Source organism: Caretta caretta, chromosome 17, assembly GCF_965140235.1.
Source record: "Caretta caretta isolate rCarCar2 chromosome 17, rCarCar1.hap1, whole genome shotgun sequence".
In the NCBI taxonomy this organism is placed as follows: Eukaryota; Metazoa; Chordata; order Testudines; family Cheloniidae; genus Caretta; species Caretta caretta.
Window position 1 is genome coordinate 12,989,408 of NC_134222.1, and position 24,261 is coordinate 13,013,668.

At 40.7% G+C, this 24,261-nt stretch overlaps 1 protein-coding gene across 11 annotated transcripts in view; it reads right to left on the bottom strand.

Moving 5' to 3' along the window:
- Positions 1-4,140: 4,140 nt before the first annotated feature.
- The window catches only part of KCTD7 (potassium channel tetramerization domain containing 7), a 29,368-nt gene continuing 9,247 nt past the window's right edge, over positions 4,141-24,261 (bottom strand). For 5 of the 11 annotated variants that reach the window (XM_048824357.2, XM_048824360.2, XM_048824354.2 and 2 more), the window contains 5 exons: positions 22,947-23,130; positions 22,104-22,273; positions 18,744-18,922; positions 17,202-17,574; positions 4,141-13,558 (listed from right to left, as the gene is read on the bottom strand). In XM_048824357.2, the coding sequence (XP_048680314.1) occupies positions 13,522-13,558; positions 17,202-17,574; positions 18,744-18,922; positions 22,104-22,273; positions 22,947-23,081 (894 nt within the window). In that variant the 5' untranslated portion in view covers positions 23,082-23,130 and the 3' untranslated portion in view covers positions 4,141-13,521. Of the gene's footprint in view, positions 13,559-15,405; positions 17,575-18,743; positions 18,923-22,103; positions 22,294-22,946; positions 23,131-24,261 lie in introns of those variants that run through there. The other 6 variants (XR_007353195.2, XR_012665305.1, XM_048824362.2 and 3 more) reach the window with 6 other exon arrangements.

A 24,261-nucleotide genomic window follows, 5' to 3' on the forward strand; every position in this document is an offset into this window, starting at 1 on the left:
AGTGGTGGCACCATGACCTCCTTTGGCCAACACCATTACGACATGAGCCCGGGTGGGGGCAGAGGGGACTGGAGCCTGAGACCCGCTGCCCCGGGTGGGAGTGGAGCTCAGGTTTCAGCCCCAGCTCCCAAGCATGCAATGCTAGCCCTGGTGACCCCATGGTTGCCATCCACGTGAGGGTCCTGCAGCAGTTTGAGAACGGCTGGCCTAGAGTCCGATTGTGATGGGCGTGGTGTTGTCAAGGATGAGGCTATTACTCAAGTCTTACTCCTTCAGGGGGCACAGGGTGGTTTCCAGGTGCCCCAAAGAATTGCTGTATCACAATGTATGTCACCATAGTGTGATGCATCTGTCCCCTCCTAAGAGCGCCAACAATCCCTGAGACATTTCATTGATGTGCCAGATATGGAGACAGTTTCATTTAGATCTGTAATAGCCCTTAAAATAAGGAATGTTGGCAAATGAGCTAACGAAGAGGACTGCCACAATAGCTCATCGGGGCTATAAAAGAGGATGTGTTTAGCACTGTTACCAAGCAGATCATGCGGAATATTGACCCTTCCATTGACAAAGCCTCATGGTTGCTGACTGTTTCCGAGCTGCAATGTGTGGACATAAATGCTCACATCACAAATATCCAATTTACCAGAGTGAGCGCGTTATTACAGCGCTTTTCAAGTCTGAGGTCAGTCACTACTGTTTCTGCTGCATATGCTATACCAGGACAGAAATAAAGGGCTGTAACAGTCTGTAAGATTGTTATTGTAATTCTAAAGAATGTTCATGTGCAATTTGAACTTAGGGTTATTTTCTACAGTATAGTCAGGCAGCATAGTTAAAGTAATTTAAACTATTAAAAGCATAAGCCCACCAGTTAAGGAGTGTATAGTACAGGGGTTCAGAAGTGTATAGTACAGGGGTTCAGGAGTCTATTGGGGGGGGTTTGTGAGCTGATAGCCTCCACCCCAAACCCCGCTTTACCTCCAGCATTTATAATGGTGTTAAATACGTAAAAACATGTTTTTAATTTATGAAGGGGGGGTGTCACACTCAGAGGCTGTCTAGGTGAAAGGGGTCACCAGTAAACACATCAGGAATGGAGGTTGCTCATAACTCTGAAATGTTCATAATTCTGAACAAAACATAGTTGGTCTTTTAAAAGTTTAAAACTGAACATCAACTTAATACAGTTTTTAAACTTTACTATGGAGAAGAAAAATGGTGCTCTCTCTTCTTTTGTAGTTTGTTTAACACAGTGCTGTACTGTATTTGCTTTTTTTCGGGGTGGGAGTGGGGGGGAGGTGTCTCTGCTGCTGCCTGATTGCATATTTCCAGTTCCAAATGATGCATGTGGTTAACTGGTCAGTTTGTAACTCTGGTGTTCGTAACTCAGAGGTTCTACTGTATAAAACTGTAGAAGACAAAAGGATATAAAACATGACAACTGCTAATAGATTTAAGCCTTGCAGAGCTTATGAAAGAAAACCACTCAAATAATATTTTACAATATTAAGTGAAATTTAGCTAATGGAATGGATGGTAAAAATACATGTTCTGTTGCTCCACAAAGAAGCCAAAATTAAAGCCCACACTGATATCAGAATCTTGACAATATAACCAACAATGCTGAGTTCCTGCTCTCTCTACTTTTCAACTATCTGCAAAACCAAGTAAGTGATGAGAAAAAAAAAATCAGGAAAGTAGTAGCTTCAATTGATGCCAGATTTGTTTCTTTAACATACATTAAGTTTTCTCTCTTTCCTATTGGACAAGGTGTCCCCCTTATGAAAGCCATGCACATAGCTGGGGCTAATCAGCCTCCTTGCTGACCATCTCACCAGACATGAACAGACCCTGGAGACAAAATTACTTCCCTCATCCAACATTTAATAGTGATTGCTCCAGGTAAAGGCTGCCAGTTTGGTATCTGTTCTTTGAATAAATGTGCTTCAGTCTCCAAAGCCATCACACTTTTCACTAGTACCAAATTTTCTCTCTGTCTCTCACACACGCCTATAAATGATTACTTTCATTAAAAGAATATTCATTTTTGACATAAGTAACTTACTCCAACAGCTGCAGAAGGGTATGCTGCACTGCAGTTTGGATGGACTGTGCCAAGCAAATAACCAGTCTTTATCCCAAGAGCTTACAGTCTAAAATCACAAGTGGGTGAAATACAGTACAGAATGAACAAACAGCTATTGAAAGGGTATTACCATTTTTCACACTGCTGGCCATTTTATAAGAGAAAGATCCCATCATAGGCCACGTCCCTCTCCCACCAATCCAGTACCACAATGTATGATTCTCAAAATGTTTCATTCTGCAGGCCAGCATGAAAGACCCCAGAAGACCATGTTCTGAGAACTGCTGTTACACTTCAGGAAACACATTTGATTTTTTTTGTTTTTTGTTTTTAAAAAAGGATTGCTGAACTAAGGAAAGGAGGGCTGCTTTATGAACATTAATGGGAAATTTCTCCAAGGATCACATGAAAGAAAGCAGAAGTGGGTGTCACAGATAAGGGAGGGCAGATGGAGAAAATGAATGTAGACAAGGAGAAGCTTGACTCATGCAGACGGGAGAAAAAAGCCACTGCAGATTCAAGTAAGAAAAGACATGGTCAGGGAAGTGGGAAAGGATGATCCTGGCTGCTGCATCATGAACAGCCTGTTGCTGCGATAATACTGAGGTGACCCCAGGCTTGTGTCTGACTTGTAATGTGATAACGTCAAGAGACCTACCTCTCACTATTCTACACGCAGCCGATAAAGTGGGTATTCACCCACAAAAGCTTATGCTCCAATACGTCCGTTAGTCTATTAGGTGCCACAGGACTCTGCTGCTTTTACAGATCCAGACTAACACGGCTACCCCTCTGATGCTATTCTACATGTGTTACATAGTGTATGAATGAGGGAAGAGACCCACACTCAGAATTTGACCTCTCTGCAGGAGCAAAGCTCACATTTTTCTCTTTCCAAAACCATCAGAAATGGCATCCCTGCTCCCCTTACAGTCTGCAACTGGCCTTACTCCCACAGCTGCTTAGCCTTTAAATCAGAACATTGGCATTTTCCAGACTGGGCAGCCTGATGAATGCTTAGGAGGCATGTTTTATTTATGGTGCTTGCCTCAGGGAGAAAAATAGTTAAGATTACTTCTATTCAAACAAAAACAGTTTCCTCCCTCCCTCCCCAACTGCCTTTCATTGACAAAGGCTCTAACTTTCACCTTTGGGTCTGAAACCGTCCAGCTCTCACCACAGACGTGAGCGGTGCTTGTTGGGCTGGTTGTGCATGGGGTGTGGGTTTTTTGGTAAATTCCGGTTAAATGAATTGAGCTGCATTTGACTTATTGAGCACATGCAGCTCAGCAACTACCATTAAGCTTCTTGCTCCTAGTTTTAGCGTTGTATAGCATGTGGCAAGAGCTGCAAGTGGCTAGGTAGGAAAAGAACTATCAACTGAATTTGAATGAGGTGGTGGGGAGGGATTTGTAAATGTCTAATTGAAACAAGGGCAAACTCTTTCCACCACAAAGTGAGACTGTAAACACTGCATTAATCCTTCTAGTGGGAATCGCCACCACCTAAGTAAGTTTGAACGGGTTGTGTAGTGTCTTACTTCTCACCCATAATCAATCGTCTGTTACACAGAGGACCCTAGGTTCCATCCACTCCACTTGATAAGCTGGGGAAGGAAGCACTGCAATAACAGAGCAAGGGAAGCATCTCTCATGCACAACAGCCCCAACATGGGCATACCAAAGAGAGGAAAGCAGGCCATTGATGTCAATTAGTCATGATGCTCAACAATATTTCAGGAGGTAGTAGTGAGTAGTGGGGCAGAGTTCCAAGGCTATGACTTCAGCCATTGATTTCCCCCCCCCCCCAAGATACCAGAGCTCAAACCAAACACATATCCAGAAAGACGACAACAGGAGCAGCACTGGATCCATTAAGTCAAAGAAAAACCCTACCTATCCTATGAATACCTTTAATGTTTTAGTTAGTGTGTGGCAAGGCCATTTCTGTCTCTACTGTAGATAAAATCCAATAGATTAATACTTTGTTCAAAACTTTCTGAAATCAGATTTTGGTTGAGAGGCTTTTGTGCACATCTATATTTGTTCAGATTATAAAAAAACAAGTTAATATATTTTATTTCACAACAGACTATACATAATTTTTTTTCTTTTACACATTAAATGAAATACATAGATTACATAGTTTACATGGAATTGAAAATACATAATAAGACAAAGTGCTACAATATCCACAATATTAAATTAACATTATTCACAAACTTATTTAAAATGTAAAAACAACCCCACACATTTGCAGACACTGAATATCTCCAACTTTCAATCAGTATCTAGGATTAGTTTTTCAAAGGCATTCAGGATTATAATGCATAGAGACAACATCTTGCTGACAAAATGTAAAACATGACAAAATAAAAATCCTTATAAAAGCACTATCTGTAAACTCATACTAAACCTGTGAAAGTAAAATGACCAAAAATTCTTGTCCTGGAAAGTAACATCCATCTGAAGATCTGTATATAAAATAAATAAATAGAATTCCCAGATCAGACTCAGCTCATTCACAGAAAGAAAAATGAAACAACCTTGAGGGTTTGTTTTTAAAAATGTTAAACAATTAGAAAATTTAAAGCCATCTTAGATCTCCTCTATAGTGCAAGGGACAATCTAAAAAGCATTACAAAAATTTATTCTTTTTTGAAGCTGTAAGTAACTATATAGATCAGCATAACTACAAGGCTCAGTACTTCCAGTGATTACTTAAAGCCACCTGTGTCCAAAGTGTCCCGGGCACTAGCTCACAGAGGCTCTGGATGTGTTGGGAGAACTTCATGCTATATTCTGTGTTTTGTATCATTGCCCTTTCTGGCTGATGATCAGTTGTATGACCCAGTACTTCTGCACTGAGCTTTGCCACCCAGGAAGCACAAGGATCCTAAGCACAGGATATGGCATGAAGTTCTTCCAACACATCCACAAACTCTAAGCGACCTTGGCTGAAACTCAAGCAGGGGAAACCCTGCCTCCATGGACATAGTTCAGTCTAAATCTGATCCATTTCACCCCCAAAACTAACCTGCACTACCTTTCTACTGAATGCATCTGATGAAGTAAGCTGTAGCTCACGAAAGCTTATGCTCAAATAAATTTGTTAGTCTCTAAGGTGCCACAAGTCCTCCTTTTATTTTTGCAGATACAGACTGACACAGCTGCTACTCTGAAACCTTACAACAGAAGAGACTCACATTGGCAACCAGGTGCAGACAACCCAGATTAGCCAAGCTATCCACCACCAGGAACAGATCCACCGACAGACTTCACAGATGCTATGATGGAGACAAACATTTCTTTGCCTCCGGCACTACCACAGCATGAGAATTCAAAAAGTCTGAATGATGCAAACTATCAGCTTTGGCATGAGACTTTCACCACCAGTGCATCTGTCTTCCCTATCACGTCATTTTCCCCAGGTCATCCATAAGCCAGGGTGACCTGTGAAGATAAAGCTGGGGGAAGAATGTGCCTCGTTGACCACTATTGCTGACTGAGGCCAAAAGATCATGACCTGCCACCATGTTTATAGAATCAAGTCCTAATTTAAGATGAACAACAACAGGAAGAGACACACACATATGATGTAGTCCTCAGGATCTGGCAAGTCCACCAGTAAGCCCCTCAGAATCCCAAAGTATGGGCATCCTTGGCCTAACTTCTTTACGTTACTAAAAACAACCTGCAAAAACTATGAACTCGCTTATGTGTAAACTGATGTTACTTTTAAAAAATTACTAATGCTCTATGGGGAGTAAAAGGAGAGTGGTGAAATAAAGGGAGACGCAACAGAAATAAGATGACACTGTTTGACTCAAGGACACCTCTTCAGTGTTTCTATAGCAACTGCCAACCGATAACTTCCAAGGATTTTTTTTAATTAAGGTGTATTCTGGCTCTCACTGTAGATATTGAAACTCCTGCATACAAGATAAACTTTCTAAACTAGAGCATTTAAGTAGACTACATATGTATGATTTAGAGGTTAGAACAAAGAGCAGGGAACAAGGAAGAATCCAGTCACAGTCATTACCTCCATGTGTGTCCTCAGGCTAGTCACTTGATCTCCTTATGCCTCTTAAAGCTGGAAAACTGGAAGGGGGGAGGAGGGGAGCAGTATCTCACTGAAATTGTCATTCATAACTAGAGTGGGGAAATAAGTTATGAAATACAAACACTGGAACTGGAAAGGTTTTTTTAATAAAAAGTGCATGCTAAAAGCACTGGGAAGGATGCATTATAGAAAAATACATCAGAACACAGATATTCAGTCATGAAGCATAAAAATATATTGGAAACCGTAAACAAGAAAACTGGTCAATTTCTGCCATGACTTTTACAGGGTATAAATCAGGATAATTTGCCCCCAAAAGTTTCAGTAAAATTTGATTTATTACTGTTTAACACAGTAACCATTTAAAAAAATAACCTTAAAGTACCACTAACCCTTTGAGTTTAGCAAAGTGTCTGTGTTCAAATGGCACTAAAGCTAGCCAGGCTGTGTATTCAGTAAAATTAATGCATCCTTGGATACACAGGAGGCTTTGGCTCTTACTTTCAAGGACTTGTATTACCCAGCTCCACTATGCTGACTGCTATGTCTTGCGGTTTAATCAATCGTCATTCTAAGCAAAGGTTTGTCGAAATACATTTCAATTAGATTGCCAAGTACATGGTTAGATCCTCTTTAGGGACTTGCTTATTAAGAATCAAGGAAGAGTTCCTGTAAATAACAGACTGAACTTTGTATTTGTTGGAATGCTTTCAGGTTATGCCTATTTGTCTAAAAGGGGGGGGGGGGGGGGGGAGGAAGAGCATATAAGCTAAAGCAAACCTCACTGCAAGAATCCAGAAACCAATTGCTGATGATCTTGATAGAATTACTTAATTCAATGGAAGTTTTCCACACATAACATTCCTAAACACAGGAGAGACATGCTCTAAAAAGCATTCCCCTGGCAAGTGTTCACAATCATTTTCATGGGTTAGCATTAATCCAATTAGTCCCAAATATCCACATGCTCGTCTGTTCCACGCATTTGAATCTTCTGAGACTCCAGAATGGATGATTAGTTGAACTATATTTTACAATTGACCATATATGGAATATTTTAAGTGTCTGTACCAGCCAAACACACATACATTAGGATACAGAATGTTCAGTTTCTGCAGCATATCTTGGCTAACTACGTTCAAAAGGAAAACTGTTACTGAAGAAAGTCAGTGATCAAGATTTCAAATAATGTTGACATACACAAGCAATTTAAATAAACTAGGGATAGTCTATAGTCTAGGGATAGGTATGAGCACAAGGATAGGGAACCAGGATATCCTGCATGCTCACTCCAGCTCAAACACGATCTGTGGACTTGGACAAGTCATTTAATCTACCTGACTCAGTTGCCCTATCTGTAAAACAGAAAGGCTAGCTCGTGACATGAAACGGCTATTGTGAGAATTCAGTTGTCAATATTTGTAAACTGCTTTGAAGGTTAAACACCACTACTCAGGGCTATGTATTTTAATTATTTTACACGCACAATTCCCACTGACAGTAACAGGAGTAATGCATGTGTAGAAAGAAGAGACCTCGAAATGTCCATACCAGGCTCTAAGAACTACATATTTAAAAGTCACAATAGCACATTTAAAATTCAGTCTGAGTCTGATCCAGCAAAGCATTTAAACACGTTCTTAATGTCAAATATATCCCATCAAAGTTTATAGGCTTGTTTGCTGGACTGGGGCCTACATGAAATACATTTTAGACACATTTACCCCCTTTTGAATTACACTGCAAATGTAAATTGATACTTCTGCTCATTCTCAATGACCCAGCTAAATATTTATAGAAAAGACCTAGTATATAATAACTGTGTTAAATAAAAGAAAGATAAGAAGTCTAGAAATACAAAATTACGGTCAATGCACCATTCTTCATTTATGCCCTCAAACAAATGTACACACCATTTACTGTGGATTTTTGTGCAGCTCAGTTTAGATACATTGAAATATCTTTCACACACAACACTATGCTGGCTATGTGGAGGGCTTTAGGGTTCATAGGTGTCCCCTGTGGAAAAAATAAATTATAAACGTCCTCCCTGAGTGTCTGCCAAGAGCGTCCCCAAGCCCCTGCGCTAGTCTCCGCTCCAGTGAGTGCTTGAAGCCGGGAAAGCCAAAGTAAGAAAAGATGCCTACCTACAGCTTTCAGGTTAATGAATTCATTCTTTGTTGTTACTAGATTGTACAGTATTCCCCTGATAGACTCCCTACATTTCTACACAATCTGTCAGGGCGACTCCAGAACATTTTTGCTGTGCAAATCTGAATCTTAATTGCTTCTACCATTGGCAATACTTAAAAAAAAAAGTTACATGCTATGTTGAGTGTAAAGAACAGATCAGGAACTAGGTTTCAAAACAGTTTACAAAAACAAATCAAGGGTCTCAAAGGAAAAACAGGAACACAGAAGGGCGGAGGGAAAGAAGTAAACTGTGCCAGTGGCTGTTAGCCAGTCTGCATCATTAATCAACAAAGATGCCAGCACCAGGGGAACAAAATCTCTACACCCATGAGACAAAATGTATAATTTATGTCCCAAAAAATTCCAACTATTAATTACCACCTATTTTAATCCACTATTTAGCTGCCTATACAGCGAATGTGTTCTGCTCTGTATCATAGCCAGGCAACCCTCATGTAGTATTGTGGTATATAGGCAAAAAGGGCCATTATGAGCAGCACAAGGAAGGCTCATTGTCTCGTTTTGTTACATTCTTAGGTCCTACGAATCTGTAGTTACCTTTCAAGAAGCAATTGTCAACTAGTTGGGACACTAAAACATACCTTCCTTAAAGTAAAATAAACCTCATCCCATTCCTGGCGGGTGCCTTTCATAGATATAACATTTTAAAATGTACCACTTCGCACTTTTAATATTAAGCTCTCAAAGTACGTCACAAAGATGAGGAGGTATCGTTATTCCCTTTTTACAGATGTGAAACTGGAGCACGAAGAGGTTAAGCAACTTGCCCAAGGCCACACAACAAGTCAGCTGGAAAACCAATAACAGGATCCAGGTCTCTTTGCTCTGTTCAAACCACTAGCCAATGCATATACAGAGGTTTTTAAGAGGCTAATAATTTTAATGCAAATATTTGAGCATGCAGCAACCTAAAAAATAATTAAACAGAACTCAGTTCTTAACAATTTCTCTCCCCTAAGTCATCACAATTAGCAGAGATTTCACTGTAATCCAGCTTTTGCAATTTGCACACTGAAAACAATTGGAAGGTTTACATGAAATATTCCACTCACTGTTAGCAGGTTCCCTTCGGCATCACTGGAGAACGAAAAAATGATAGTCGTCCTCTCCAAAGATGCTGCGAAAGATGCACCATACTTCTAGGTATGTACATTTGGGGGCTAAACAGGCTGCACTTACCATTCCTCTGACAACAGGCAGGGCAGCATGACATTCATAACAAAACGATGTTGATGACATGAAACAATCACATGATCCATTTATCAGAATGGAACAGAGGCCCTGATGTTTATCCAGATAAGCGAGAGATTCTGCACAGGAAATATACCTTACAAGTGTTCAGATACTGCAGTGACAGAGTGGTATAAATACTCAATGTCTACACTTTAATGCTGCAGCTGCACTGCAACAGCACTTCAGTTTAGACACTACCTACACCGATGGCATAGGTAACCCACCTCCCCAAGAGGCAGTAGCTAGGTCAACAGAAGAATTCTTCTACCGCTATCTATCCTGGAGTTAGGTTAGTATGTTTCTCAGGGGTGTGGATTTTTCATACCCTGAGAGATGTAGCTATACAGATGTAAGTTCCTAGTGTAGACCTGCCTTTAGACTAGGCAGAGATAGAGAAATAGGCAGATAGGCGGAGAGATGTGCAGGGACATAACTGAATAGAGACAGAGTGTTTAACTAATGGCTTGTCTACACAGGGACATCCAGGAAAAATTAATTTGAATTAGCTAAAATTGTGAATATGAAGTGGACTAGTTAAACCAAATTAAAATCCTGCAAGAACCTCTTCATTCAAAACTTGCAATGGCCTTAATTCAGTTTGGAAGTTAACTAAACTAAATTGAATTAAGGCCACTTTAATTCTGAATAACAGCGCCCACAAAGAGATTTAATGAAGTTTAACTAATCCACTTTAAAATCACACCTTTAATTATCTGGATGAATTTTCCTGGATGTGCCTGGGTATAAGCCCTAAGAAAGGTTCTAAAGTCATTGAAAAAAATTCAGTGTTATGCAGATGTCTGGAGTCATTATACAACTACACATCATTCATTAAATATATATGAGGGTTAGCTGATCAGTGTTTTGTTTTGTTTTATTTTTCAAATTTAGAACTTGCAAAATGTGATGGTATCTGCCAAGAAAAGTTAAGTCAATAAAGTTATTTAAAGCAGTTATCGGAGTATACTCCCCTGACATCCTCCTGCACAATTCTTCTCAGTTTCTGTCAAAAAATGAACACATATTAGGCAGTAACAACATCTAAATCACGGTAAAAGATTTTGTTTAGAACAAGTCCAGCCAATAGCAATATTGTCAACTCTCACAAATTAAAATCACAAGACACAGAAAGTATGCTCATAATGAAAGCACAATGGTTCTTATGTCTGGGCTTTTCTTTAAACTGGACTTAAAGTTTTCAATGTCTGGTAGAGAATGTGGTAGGGCTTTAATTAAGATACAAATGATACAAGAACAAGTTTTTCTTCCTCCTGTCCATTTCTTTTTAATATAGTGAACCAGAATAAGTTGGCATGTAATCTACTGGCACAAATGTTAATGCCAGAATATTACCTCATAAAATAAACATGATCAAAAAGAACAAAATCCCCATCATAGCTTCTCTTGGAAATTTCTAAAATGTGATCAGAAGATAGTCAAGCCCAAAAGTATGCTTTTAATCACTGCAGCTGAGATTCCCATTTCTGTCAACAATGCTGAAACTCAGACCACAGCAATGTTCCATTTATACAAAGACATGAGAATTGGGCAAGCACCACTGAACTACCCAGTTCATGATGACTACTTAGTCATTAAATAAAGCATTTCTCCTAACAAGAAGCTTAGGCTCATAAGTTTCGTATTTTGGATCCGAAGGAGGCTGTTTAGTAAAAAGTTCTGTCTGTGGCTTAAGGATCCCTTTCCCTACAAAGGGACCAAAGTTGAGGAGCCAGCTGACAAGTGAAGAACTCATTCAAGTCTTCACTCAACTTAGGGCTTGTCTACGCTACAAAATTTAAGTCACTTTGTCTAATTCAACCTCAAGCCTCCGAATTAAGTCAATTGTGTGTGGCCACACCATGCTCATTGTCCCGATGGAGTGCGCCCTCACTAGCAGCGCCTACATCGATGCACAAAGCAGTGCACTGTGGGGAGCTATCCCAAAGTGCAACTTGCAACAGTGTGTTTTGGGAATTTTGTGCAATGCCTCATGGGACCAAAATGTTGCACGGGAGAATGGGAACAGTGCATCGGCATCCCATGATGCACCGTCCTCCCTCCCTCATATCAATGGCAAACAACCCAGCGGTTTTCACACCTTAAAACTGCCACGCGTAAGCCATAACCCCAGAAGCATGGAGCCTGCTTAGTTGTGCACTCTTGCTGGGAGCATCTCAAAAACCTCACGCCTCTGCCTGCAGTATTTCCAGAGCTGAAGTAGGGTCCGCCACGCGGAACATCGCGATGTCCTGCAAGCAGCCCTGCTGCAAGCCACTGAAAATTTTTAAAAAAATAAAATAAAAAAAAATTCACAGTTGGTGCTGGCAGTCACAGAGCAGCTACACTCTGTTGAGCACTGTTTCTGGTCCCGTGAAACAAGCACCGACTGGTGGAAATGCATCGTTTTGCAGGTATGGGACGACGAGCAGTGGCTGCCGAACTTTCAAATGCAGAAGACCACCTTCCAGGAACTTTGTGCAGAGCTTTCCCCTGCCCTGCAGTTCAGCAACACAAAAAGGAGAGCTGCTCTGACAGTGGAGAAGCAAGTGGCGATTGCTGTTTGGAAGCTTGCAATGCCAGACAGTTACCGGTCAGTGCAGAAACAATTTGGAGTAGGTAAAATCAACCGTGGGAGCTGCTGTGTTCCACGTGTGCAGGACTATTAATCGACTTCTGCTACGAAGGGTAGTGAGTCTGGGAAATGTGCAGGACATAGTGGATGGTTTTGCCGTGATGGGGTTCCCTAATTGCAATGGGGCGATAGATGGCATGCATATTCCCATCTTGGAACCAGACCACCTTGCCAGAGAGTATATAAACCGACACTGAGATGCCTATAGTTATCCTGGGGGAGCCAGCCTACCCCTTTCTCCCATGGCTCATGAAGTCATACACCGGCTGTCTGGACAGCAGTAAGAAACAGTTCAGCTATAGGCTCAGCAAGTGCAGAATGGAGGTTGAATGTGCCTTTGGTCGTTTAAAAGGGCACTAGAGAAGTTTACTAACCAGGTTGGACCTTAGTGAAGAGAACATCCCCATGGTTATAGCTGCCTTTTGTGTGCTCCATAATATCTGTGGGGGAAAAAGGAGGGGAAATTTTCCGCAGGGGTGGACAGTTGAGGCAGATTGCATGGCAGCCATTTTTGAAGAGCCACACACCAATAAGAAGAGCACAGCAAGGGGTGCTGCGTATCCACGAGGCTTTGAAAATCCGTTTCAATAATGAGGCACAGTAATGTGAGCTGCTTGTCTGCACTGTGCTTTCCCAAACCTTCATCTGCCTTGCATCACTGTCCCTGCAAAGCCAACCCCCCATCCACTCCTTCTACTCAATAAAGAACATGTATTTCTCAAATCCATTTACTTTATTTAACAAACATAAGTAAAGATGGAAAACAGAAAAAAAAGTTAGCCTTGGGGAAAAGGGGTTGTAAAGTTGGAACAGGAGTAAAATTTTTAGCTGTTTAACATAACACTGCATTCTAGACCATTAAAGATCTGTGAACGAGCACCTTCTGTTCCTTGTACCCTCCTCCTGAGGTAAGTGAAAGGGATAATGGACTTTTCTCCCATGATTAATGGAACGCTTGGCGGAGGGTGAGTCTGTGCCAGGCGATATTGGCTGGCTGTCCACCAGAGTCTGCAGAGGGACTGTACCCTCCTGCTTCTGTTCCTGTAGTTCAACCAGATGCCTCAACATGTCTGATTGGTCCCTCATAATCCAAAGCATCTCATCCTGCACCGCACACTCTTGCTCACTGGAAGCTTTCCTGCTCTTCATGTTCACGTCTAACTTCTCAGATAGTTAAATCCTCCACGCTCTCAGCTCTGTCTCAGCTGTCCCGGAGGTGTTCATTATCCCGGTGAACATGTCCTCCCGTGTTCTCTTTCACCTTCTTCTAATCAGCGAAAGTCTGCTTTCAGGTGTTGATGACATGCCAAAGGACACATTTCCAGCTGGGGGTCAGTCATGGGAAAAAAGAAAGGAGCCATTGTACATGCATAAAATGTTTCCATAGCATAGCTGTTTTCATTAAAAAAAACAAACAAACCCACTTTTATTACACTAGGTGCAAGCCATAACAATCAAAATCCATAACTGTGCGTTTTGCTGTTCCAGCCATGGTGAATAGCCCCCCAAGTCACGGGTGACCGCACTTTTAATGAAGTTTATGGCAGGCTCATGTCGGAAGCAGAGGTAGCTAGTCAAACAATGGCCTTTCCCCGTAGCACCACGGGAAGCTGTATACAAACAGGGGGTGGGGGGCATTTTCACTCTCAAATTGCAGAATCTCACATGTGGGCCCCAATCCTCTATCAGCCACTTAAACTACTTGTCAATCCATGCCGAGAACAGTAAAGGCACATTAGCGGCCATGTGGTTTGGCGATTTGGCATCTGGGTTGGGGGAGGAGGTCTACATGCTCTTTTTTACCCCTTGTAAGAGCACTTTTACTGAGAACTTCAACCGTTTCCCCTAGGTGACCCTATGTGCTAACTGTCTCCTGAGGGTAACAGAGGCGGAAAGGAAGGAGATGCTGCAAGCGTCTGGGTATGTACCCAGTCTTTATGCTGCTATGCTGTGTACCACAATGATGCCAGCAGAATTAATTCAGGAGTTGCATGGGGAAGCGTCCTACTGTGGTGGAAGAAATAAGACTGCCCTGCCCAGAAATCTTCTGCAAAGGATTGCAGAGTACCTCCATGAAAGTGTCCTAGAGATATCCATGGATGATTCCCGGGCTAGCCCAGTCCACACAAACAGTCACTTCCGGGGGCCACCCTTTGCGTAGCTGGAGCAGCCTCTTGTAAGCAAAGAGCCACAGCACCTCACTTTTTCTTCAGAGTAAATATGCAATACCACTGAATGTGTGCGCCCGCTAAAGTTTAACTGGACTTTGATTGTAACTGTATACTCACCAGAGGTGCCTTCCCCAGCATCATGGTGCGTCACCATGATGTCCTGCAACCCACAGGGCTCCAGGGTTAAAAATATTTCCTGGATCTTGGGGAGAATGGACCCACCGCTCACCTGTCTCCCATTCTCCTCTTCCTCATCCACCATATTGTCCTCCTTGTTGTCCCTAGACTCACACACCTGTGATGTGTCCATGTTGCTTGTGGGGGAACTGGTAGGGTCACCCCGAAGAATCGCATGCAGCTCATTATAGAACTGGCATGTGTGGGGTTCAGCACCAGAACGACTGTTTGCCTCCCTTGGCGAAGTTCTTTTATTTTCACACGGCACTGCTGTGTGTCCCTCATGTAGCCCTTCTCCCCCATTCCATGAGCGATCTTTACATAGATGTCAGCGTTTCTTCTGCTGGATCAGAACTCTGCCTGCACAGACTTCTCCCCACACAGCGATGAGATCCACCACCTCCTGTGCAGACCAGGCTGGAGCACGTTTGGGGCATGTAATCTCCATGATTAGCTGTGCTTAAGCTGGCATGCTCCCAATGCTGATCAAACAGGAAATGGGAAATCAAAAATTCCCGGTGCTTTAGCAAGAGAGGGGCTGTTTCCTGGGTACCTGGCTGCAGTGCAGCAGATTGAGAATGATCTCCAGAGTGGTCACAGATGAGCATTGTGGGACACCACCTGGAGGCCAATTAAGTCGAATTACACAATGCCTCGTCTGCACTACCTTGAAGTCAACCCATGAAAATCAAATTAAGTGCTATGCCTCCCGTAGAGGTGGATTACAGAAGTCAACATTAGAGGCGACTTGGTCAGCATAAAGAACCCGGTAGCGTAGGCACATACATTAACAGGTCAACTTAAGGTGGCTTCCTTCGACCTACCTCTGCAGTGTAGATCAGGCCTTAGTGAACTACCTTGGTTAGTTTCATTTGCCATTTCTAGATTGTTTCAGTTTCTCATGCACTAATAGGTTGGTGTTGTTTTTCTCAGACTGAAGGGAAATCCTAACATTTAAAAAAAGATTCAACTAAATTAAAAAAAAAAAAAGGGACAAAATCTGTTTATCTCCCTTCCCCCTTTTCCTTTCCAAAACCTAAATTCTAGTCCTAAACCCGAGCACTTGACACTGTTCCTTTACAAAGATACAAAGTCGTGAGCCCCCCAAGTACAGCCTTATAAAGAAGAGATTACAGTAATCTCTTAAATTAAACATTATGGATGAGGGCTAATCAATTTTTTTTGTTCAGAACATGCTATTCAAAGACTCTTACTGAAATTCTTGATAAACATTTTACATGCAAGTTGCCTTCCCAAAGATCTTTCTGGTCAACAAATTAGATTAATCAACCCAATGAAATGTAACACAGCAGCCTACAATTTACATAAATATTTCCAAGATTAAATTTTGAGGCCAACCCAAGTGACTTTCCTGAAACAGTGGAGATGATTTGAGATACTCCATATTAATAGTAATATTTCCAGGATTTAAATATATTCCTACATTTTGGATAAAATGATGTATTTGAGCTTTCAAGAGAGACATTTATAAATTTCGGTATTTCAACTATCACTTTCAGGGAAGAAAGATGATCCTGGGATAGCCTCTTTCAGTCTAAAAGGAAATCTGCTACAGAGACACATTAGCTGGTAGCCGGAGAAATCTTTAAAGATTAATTACAAAGTCAACAATTACACTTCTTATTGCTACAAACAGGGATATTCATCATGTAACTTAATTTTTTTTTCAGGGCTTGGCTTATAAAGTCTCACCATCCAGCTTCCATTTCAGAATCATGTGGAATTATCATTGGATCTGGAAGAGTTAAGTTTACAGTAATTCATATATTTGAGTGCCCATTTTATCTTTGCTAATTGGGGCATACCAGTAGGGTTCTCTCATTTTCCAAAAGACCCGTCTGTATACAGCTTCTTTTTTGTAGGTGTAATAAACATTTAGAATTTCTAATGCTGAGAACAGGCTTTCTGTGAATTGTAATTTGTCCTAAATGTATTAAGGAATGTAGCCTGAATTTGTTAGATGTTCTTCTGGTCATAAAAATGGAAATAATTGAACTATATAATACATATTTGTAATGCAGAGTCTCAATAAAGCTATTTTTTGAAAAACTGAAATAATCACAACCAACATTAACATTTAGGACATTTTTCCCTTATTTATTTAAACTACCAGGTATTTCTGAGTTGCATTATCAATATCTTTGTACCGGAGTGGTATTTGGCTTTATAGAGTGATCAATCTAGCAGAAGTGACTAAAACCATTACACCAGCTGGTAAAATTGAAGCCACAGATGTTCTCAAATGGTGCTAGCACCACCAGGAGCCATGACTTTGCTCCAAAGAGAGTGAAAGTTGCACTGTCCACTTTTCAGACCCTGCTGTTACAGAAAAGGCACCAAGCAGGTGGGGACCTTTCAGAAGGTGTCAAGTTAAGATACCTGAGCCAAGAATCTTGTTTCAGGCTCGTTTTTTCAAGACATTATCATGTAACAGGTTCCCATTTGCTGAACAGCTAAGCATTAGCCAACATTTCAGCACGTCAATTCCAGTGCATCTCAGCAGCAATGCATTTCCAGAGACATATTGCAAAAGATAATATTAAAAGCAATTGTTGTCTAGAAAAGACTTTTTATGCACTTTCTGAAAAGAATAACTCACCACCAAGTAATCTTGAATTCATAGATGGGGCGCTTGCAGTAATAATGGTTTATCAGATGTTTATCACACACACCAATGCACTGATGATCCACAGCAATTCCCTTGTCTGACAGGTCTGTCACAATACAATGCAGAAGATCGTATACATCAGCTACAGCCTCCCAGGGGCCAAAAGATACATCTACTTCACAGTGATGTTCAAACAGTTTTGTCTCACTTTCACTTCTTTCAAAACGTAGAGAGTTGAAAAGTGGACACTCATATGGGGTGATGGGCATTTCTTCCTTGAAAACACAGATCTTCAACTTTGCAAATCTTGCTTTTCTCTGCATGGCTCTAAGCTTAGCTATTTCAATTATCCGTTCCAAGTGTTCTAAACAACAACAAAAGTTACAAACAGTGAATGTCATGCGAGGAACAGAACACAATGTTTTCATGTGGAATCTAATTACTGCATCAAAGTGGCATGAATTATTCTTAAAACAATGCCAGAGGCAACAAAAGATATACTCAAGGGTTGCTTGCAGTTAGATATGGCCTACAATAATGAAATTATCCATATTCATATTGAGAGTTTAGTGTCTGTGATATTGATTTTATATCTTATGTGTGCATGTATATACCCCTACTTTAAATTCCAGTTATACACAACCTTATGATTGCAAGCTTTATGACGACTGCTTGAGCAGTATGCCAAAAGTTCAAGTTGTGAAATAACCAAAGAATCACAAAACTGAGAAAACTCCGGTTTTTTGGTCTTTAAGTTAGGTGTGAAGTCACATGTATGGCATTATTCTCTTCAGTTCAAGGCTGGTCTCAGACTAGCGTATTTTTAATATAAGCTGTGTTCAGATAAGATCTGTTGGTAATGTTATTATGTGTCTACAAGGAACAATGCAAAACACAGTAGTTTTGCTATTGTCTCAAAAAAATTGATTGTCGTCTGTAAGCTCTTTGAGGCAGGGGCCTGTTTATTGTATGTCCATAAAGTATTTAGCCCATTTAGGCACAATACATGAAATAATAAATAGCTGTTGAAACATTTCCTAAAGACCTTGAACGCACAACCTCTTATGCAAGGAAAGAGATGCAGGCCTCAAGAGAACCACCAATGCAGATTCAAAGAAATAGTTTTGTTCAAGAATCTCTTCTCACACTTTATGGGCTTGATCCTGCTCTCATTCAAGTCTAAGGAAAAACACTCATCACCTTGAATGATGCAGGTGGAAGTGCTGTGTGGGGGCTTCAAAGATGTCAAGAGCTAGGATGTTAGAGCGTAACTACCCAAAAGCAAAGCCAAAAACTGAAGCTTGGAAATGGAAATCAGAAGCCTAAATAAGTTTGAGGATCTGGGTCAAAATTACTCCAGTGTAGAGGAACTAGCATCAGAACCGTAGGACTTTCTAATAGTGTTAAGTGTTCTAAGGTAAATACGCAAAGGGGGTTTTCATGAACAGGAAGAAAGTAAACTCAGTCTTCTGAGCATTATTTATACTATACATACTAAGATACAATATACATTGTCAATATTCTTTAGTTTACCTTTGTAATATGGCATTAAGCCCAAGAAAGCTTGTCTAACTTTTTCTCCTTTAAGAGGCTGGACTTCCTCTAGATTGTCCAGCAATGGTCCTATGGAATAATATTGAGCTTCCTTGTAAACTGACCTCACCCGTTCTCTCGGAGGCAGGTCACCAGATCGCAGAAAGTTAAGTATGTCTCTAAACAGAAGGGGGGAAAAATATTATTCAATAACAAGTCTTCAAAAAAATTTTGGGAAAAAAAAGAACTTAATTGTTAATCTGACATGAAATGGAGACACCATTTTACTCAGTCCAGCAATTTTCAAATTCAGAAGGTAAGCAGCAGCTCTCATTCTTATATGAACTGTGAACTCTATTTTCAAATGCACATTTTGAGTTGCATTTGGCATTTTTGAGCCTCCAGCGGGAAAATGTGATGTATGTGAAGCTAGCAGTGTTGGGATCCCAGTTTAAAAACACAGCAAACAAAACATTCAGGATGGTTTAATCTCTTAAACTGAAGCAGGACACAGATTATAGTCTCTCACTGACAACACAGTGATAATTTTCAGAGTAGCAGCCGTGTTAGTCTGTATCCGCAAAAAGAAAAGGAGGACTTGTGGCACCTTAGAGACTAACAAATTTATTTGAGCATAAGCTTTCGTGAGCTACAGCTCACTTCATCGGATGCATTCAGTGGAAAATACAGTGGGGAGATTATATACACAGAGAACATGAAACAATGGGTGTTACCATACACACTGTAACCAGAGTGATCAGGTAAGGTGAGCTATTACCAGCAGGAGAGCGGGGGCGGGACAGGACAGGACCTTTTGTAGTGATAATCAAGGTGGGCCATTTCCAGCAGTTGACAAGAACATCTGAGGGGGAGGAGGGGGAATAAACATGGGGAAATAGATTCATAGATACTAAGCTCAGAAGGGTCCATTATGATCATCTAGTCTGACCTCCTGCACAACACAGGCCACAGAATCTCACCCATCCACTCCTGCAAAAAACCTCTCACCTATATCTGAGCTATTGAAGTCCTCAAATCATGGTTTAAAGACTTCAAGGAGCAGAGAATCCTGCAACAAGTGACCCGTGCCTCATGCTACAGAGGAAGGTGAAAAACCTCCAGGGCCTCCTTCCAATCTGCCCTAGAGGAAAATTCCTTCCCGACCCCAAAAATGGCGATCAGCTAAACCCTGAGCATATGGGCAAAATTCATCAGCCAGATACTACAGAAATTTCTTTCCTGAGTAACTCAGATCCCACCCCAATTCCAATTCAGCAGTCTCTCAGTGGAGTCTGTTTTTGAAGTTTTTTTGTAGCCCACGAAAGCTTATGCTCAAATAAATTTGTTAGTCTCTAAGGTGCCACAAGTACTCCTTTTCTTTTCACAGTGATAATTGTATTCATTAAGTACCCGATTTTGCTAAAGAACTATGTGGGCAGATCCCTCGGCCCACTGAAAACCTCACTAACATTGAAGAGCTCCAGGTGGGGTTGTAATGTCTGGCTGTGGAGTTGTCTTTACAGGATTAGGGCCTTCTGCAATTATTCTGACAACAGAAAGAGTGTTTCATTTGAATGTGTTTAACAATGGTTTAGATCAGAATGCTTTGAAGATGGAAAAACCACTTTACAAACATTCACTAATTAATCCTATTAGTGAACATATGACCTAAAACAAAGAACACACCTGCTACTTGGCCCTTCTTTATAATGTTGCAGGAAATATATAAAGTGCTGGTTTGGTTCGATAGTGTATATCACAATTAACTCAATTTCCAATAAGACAGTTGCCAGCAATAAGAAACTCACAAATGCCAACACTTGTTTTCAAATAAACAAATCAGCTTAATCATACTAGGAAATTCTGTCTTGATATAGATTGCACTTTGTGGTGGATTAAGGAACAGCACTGACTGGCTTTGAAGAGAATTAGGTCCTCAACTGGATAGATGAAGAACATCCCTCTGGGAAAAGTATTTTGGAAATGAGGTTAGAATGTCCAATATATATCTCTACAAGCAAAGATCTGATCATGAAAAAGCTTATTATTTGGAGTAGCAATTACTGCCAACAAGTGGAACTAAATATTAGCAGAATCATGCTCAAAATAAATAAATAAATAATAAAAAGAAAGCTACTATCTTGTTTGAGACCTTTAGAAGGATTATAACAGAGCTCTGAATATAACACTACCAGACATCAGCAATTTAAAAGAAGTTCTTTGACCCCTGCATTGTTTTTCCACCTATAATATGTAAACAGGTCTTTTTAAAACAATAAAAAATTATTATGCTTACTTTCTCACTGGTCCAGGGAATAGCTGGTCCACGTGCAAAACAAAGATTAATCCTACTACATTTTGCAGAATTTATTTGTTGGAAAGTGAAAATCCCCGAAAGGCATAGATTTTACCTAAACCTTCAGCTTTCTAAAGTGCATTATAATTAGAGCTGGGCCAGATTTCAAACAACAAATTCTCTTTCAGAGAAAATCTGGCAATTTTGGAGGTGAATAAATATCTGCAGGCTTGAAACAGTGCCACACATTTCATCAGCATGTAGTGTTAATCTGTTCACCTGAATTTACATATACCTGAAATTCAGATATGTGAAATTCAGGCAAATAAAAACGCAGACAACAGAAAAGAGGAAGAAAAAAAGATAAAAATTTGCAATTTTATCCAAAACAAGATTTGGCCCCTCTAAGTATTATAGTATGATTAACAGGGAAGAATATTTTACACTGAAGTCAAGCTTGTAAATTAGTCAGACAACTAGCATTGTGTTTTCCTTAACAGCACTGTTATACTCTAAACTTGGACGAATCTCTACAAATGTTCCATAAAACATTTGAAAATCATAACAACCAAAAAGAGGACTTTATCAAATATCCTAGGAACATCACTGCCATCCCCTTTTAGGGTAAAAACAACAAGATAATACCAACAAAAATCACAAAAAAGAGGCCACAATCATGTTATTACAAGAAATGGTGTCAAATACTCAACTTTTAATGTACAAGCAACTTGGCTCCCTGGATGGAGCTTTTTTGTGTGTTTGTATGTACACACACTTCTGCTGAGGACTAAAACATTGTTCAGGTTTTTTTGTAAAGTGAGTTACAATAATTAGTTTTTAAATGGGGTTTTTTGCACGACAACATACCAAGAAATCTGACAGTTTTCTGGAAGAAGTTTTAAAAACTGTAGTTGCATGTTAATCACACCAATCTTTGATAAAAAGATGCAATTCAAATGGGATTGAATCAGAAGACAGGCAAGAATTCATTTGCATTCTTAAAATTAATGATTCCTAACACAGTAACAGTTTCAAAATTAGAGTAATAAGGACAATGCACATACCCAAAATAAGTTCCATCTCTGTCAATAAAATATCTGCCTTGAGCATCTGTTGGAATGTAGTGTCTTCCACTAAACATAGCAGCCAACATGGTATCTTCACAGCGTCTTAGTGTTGACAGCCTGGTAGTGAAATACATGCCTCCTACATTAAGCGGAACAACTTCTGGGAACTGGAAAAGCAATCATATCACTATTTAAAAGTTATTCTGTGGTGCTTCACAAACATGTATATGACAAGATCCCTTGACCCACACAGAGGAGAATCTCTACGAAACACAGGATAAGATTACAGATCCAAGATGGCACAAAGACACAGTCTGCGAGGAGATCAAAGTCTGAAGGTTTCATAAAGAGCGGAGGAATAGGGAGAGGGAACCTCCTGGCACAAAGGAAGGAGGAGACTGTTCCAAGCATAGAGCCGCTGCATGAAAGGCAATAACCCAAGAGTGAAACAAGGTAATGAAGGAAGCAGTTCAGAGAAAGAAATGAGCGGGTAACAACTTTTGGCAGATATAGGTCAAGGAAGAGTTGTGCTGAGTTTAGAGGGTAAGAATTACCTATATTTACAATAAGGCAGCAAGCACTTCTCTTTCTAGGGTAGAAGACAGCAGATAAATCCTAATGTGGATGAGGGGAGGGTATGGGTTTCGCGGGTAATACGCCCGGCTATCATGCAAAAAAGGAGTTCAGTTTCCTTCACCAAGCTAGTTGGCAATAGAAATTAAACTAGAAACTCTTGAGACTTCAGCATGAGAAATAATGGATTCCCTGATACTGTACAATGGAGGCTCAAATGTAAGCACCTCACCAGCTCAGAGGAGAACAGTCTTACACCACTCTTACCTGCTGAGGCAGCAAGTGCCCTGCCTGAGTTGCAGTAGGAGTGGCAGGGTCTTGGAAATCATCCTCTGCATCTGAACTCGACATGGCATCGTCCAGATTTCCACTGGCTTTGTTCTGCCCTGTGACTACCACCATCCCTCTGGCTCTTGTAACCAGGTCTGCCGGGCAGACAGCCGTGGCAATGCTAAATGAGAGACAAGACCCAAATTATCTGGATACTTTCCCTACCAGCTGCAGACAATCACAGGGCTGACAGAGAGACATAATTGTCCTGCTTTGTACAAATAATTCAGGACACTGTTATTATTGGGAAGTGAATCATTAGAGGGATGATTATTATTGTGCTGTGAGTCAAGCTCACAGATGCACATATATCTGGAGGAATGCAGTCTGCCCAGCAGTGCCAAGAAATCTCCTGTCAGACTCAGAGCAGGAGAACCCGTCACTGGCTGAATAAAATGCTGATTTTCATACGCTGCCCAATTCAGTGTTTGATTGGCTTAGTTCTTTTCAGCAGCAGAGCTGTCATTTCCCAGCTGAATTCCAATTAGCTATTGGTTCATCTGCCGCTAAATTGCAATTGGCTGTTTACAGAGTTGTGTTCTGAAAGCTGTTCTCTTATTGGTTGGACTGTGCTGTAGTAATCCCGTCATTGTTTACAATAATGTTGTCAAGTCATTTAATCATCTTGCATCTTTCAAAGCAGTTTTGGCTCTGCTGTGTGTTAGTGCAGTAGCTTCAGATGCTTATAGCAGGGCTTTCTGCACATTGTGCCTTACCTGAAGGCTTCTGGTGCAGTTCTACCAACTCATGTAAAATATTAACCCCGAAAAACGAGCTACAAATCTAGCATTCTAACCACAAACACGTTGACGAAGTTTTCCTGTGAATTGAGTCTCACACTGTTGTGAATTTAGACCGATGCAGCATGATGTGGATAATAAAGGCCCATCTTATGTAGCAGAAAAGCGAGGCCAACCAGGTGGACATACTGTGCTCTCTTCTGTGCAGTGTGGGGGGGAATTAGTAAGGGAGGGAACAGGGAAGACAGCAGGCAGCACTGAATCCTCCTCTTTTGCCACCACTCTCTACACTTTGTTTTCTCGCTGTGGTCTTTTGCTCCTTTAAAAAGACTTGTGTACATTCTGCAAGTGGAAAAACACCACAGCTTAAACAACTTTTTAGATTTCTAGCAGTGCATGAAACATACACTTTGTTATCCTATTATTCTCACTTAAGTTTGCAGCTGGTTTTTACGTTATTACTCTGGGCCGGACACTGGTATTTTGTCACGAACAGGACTGCTCAAAGCAGC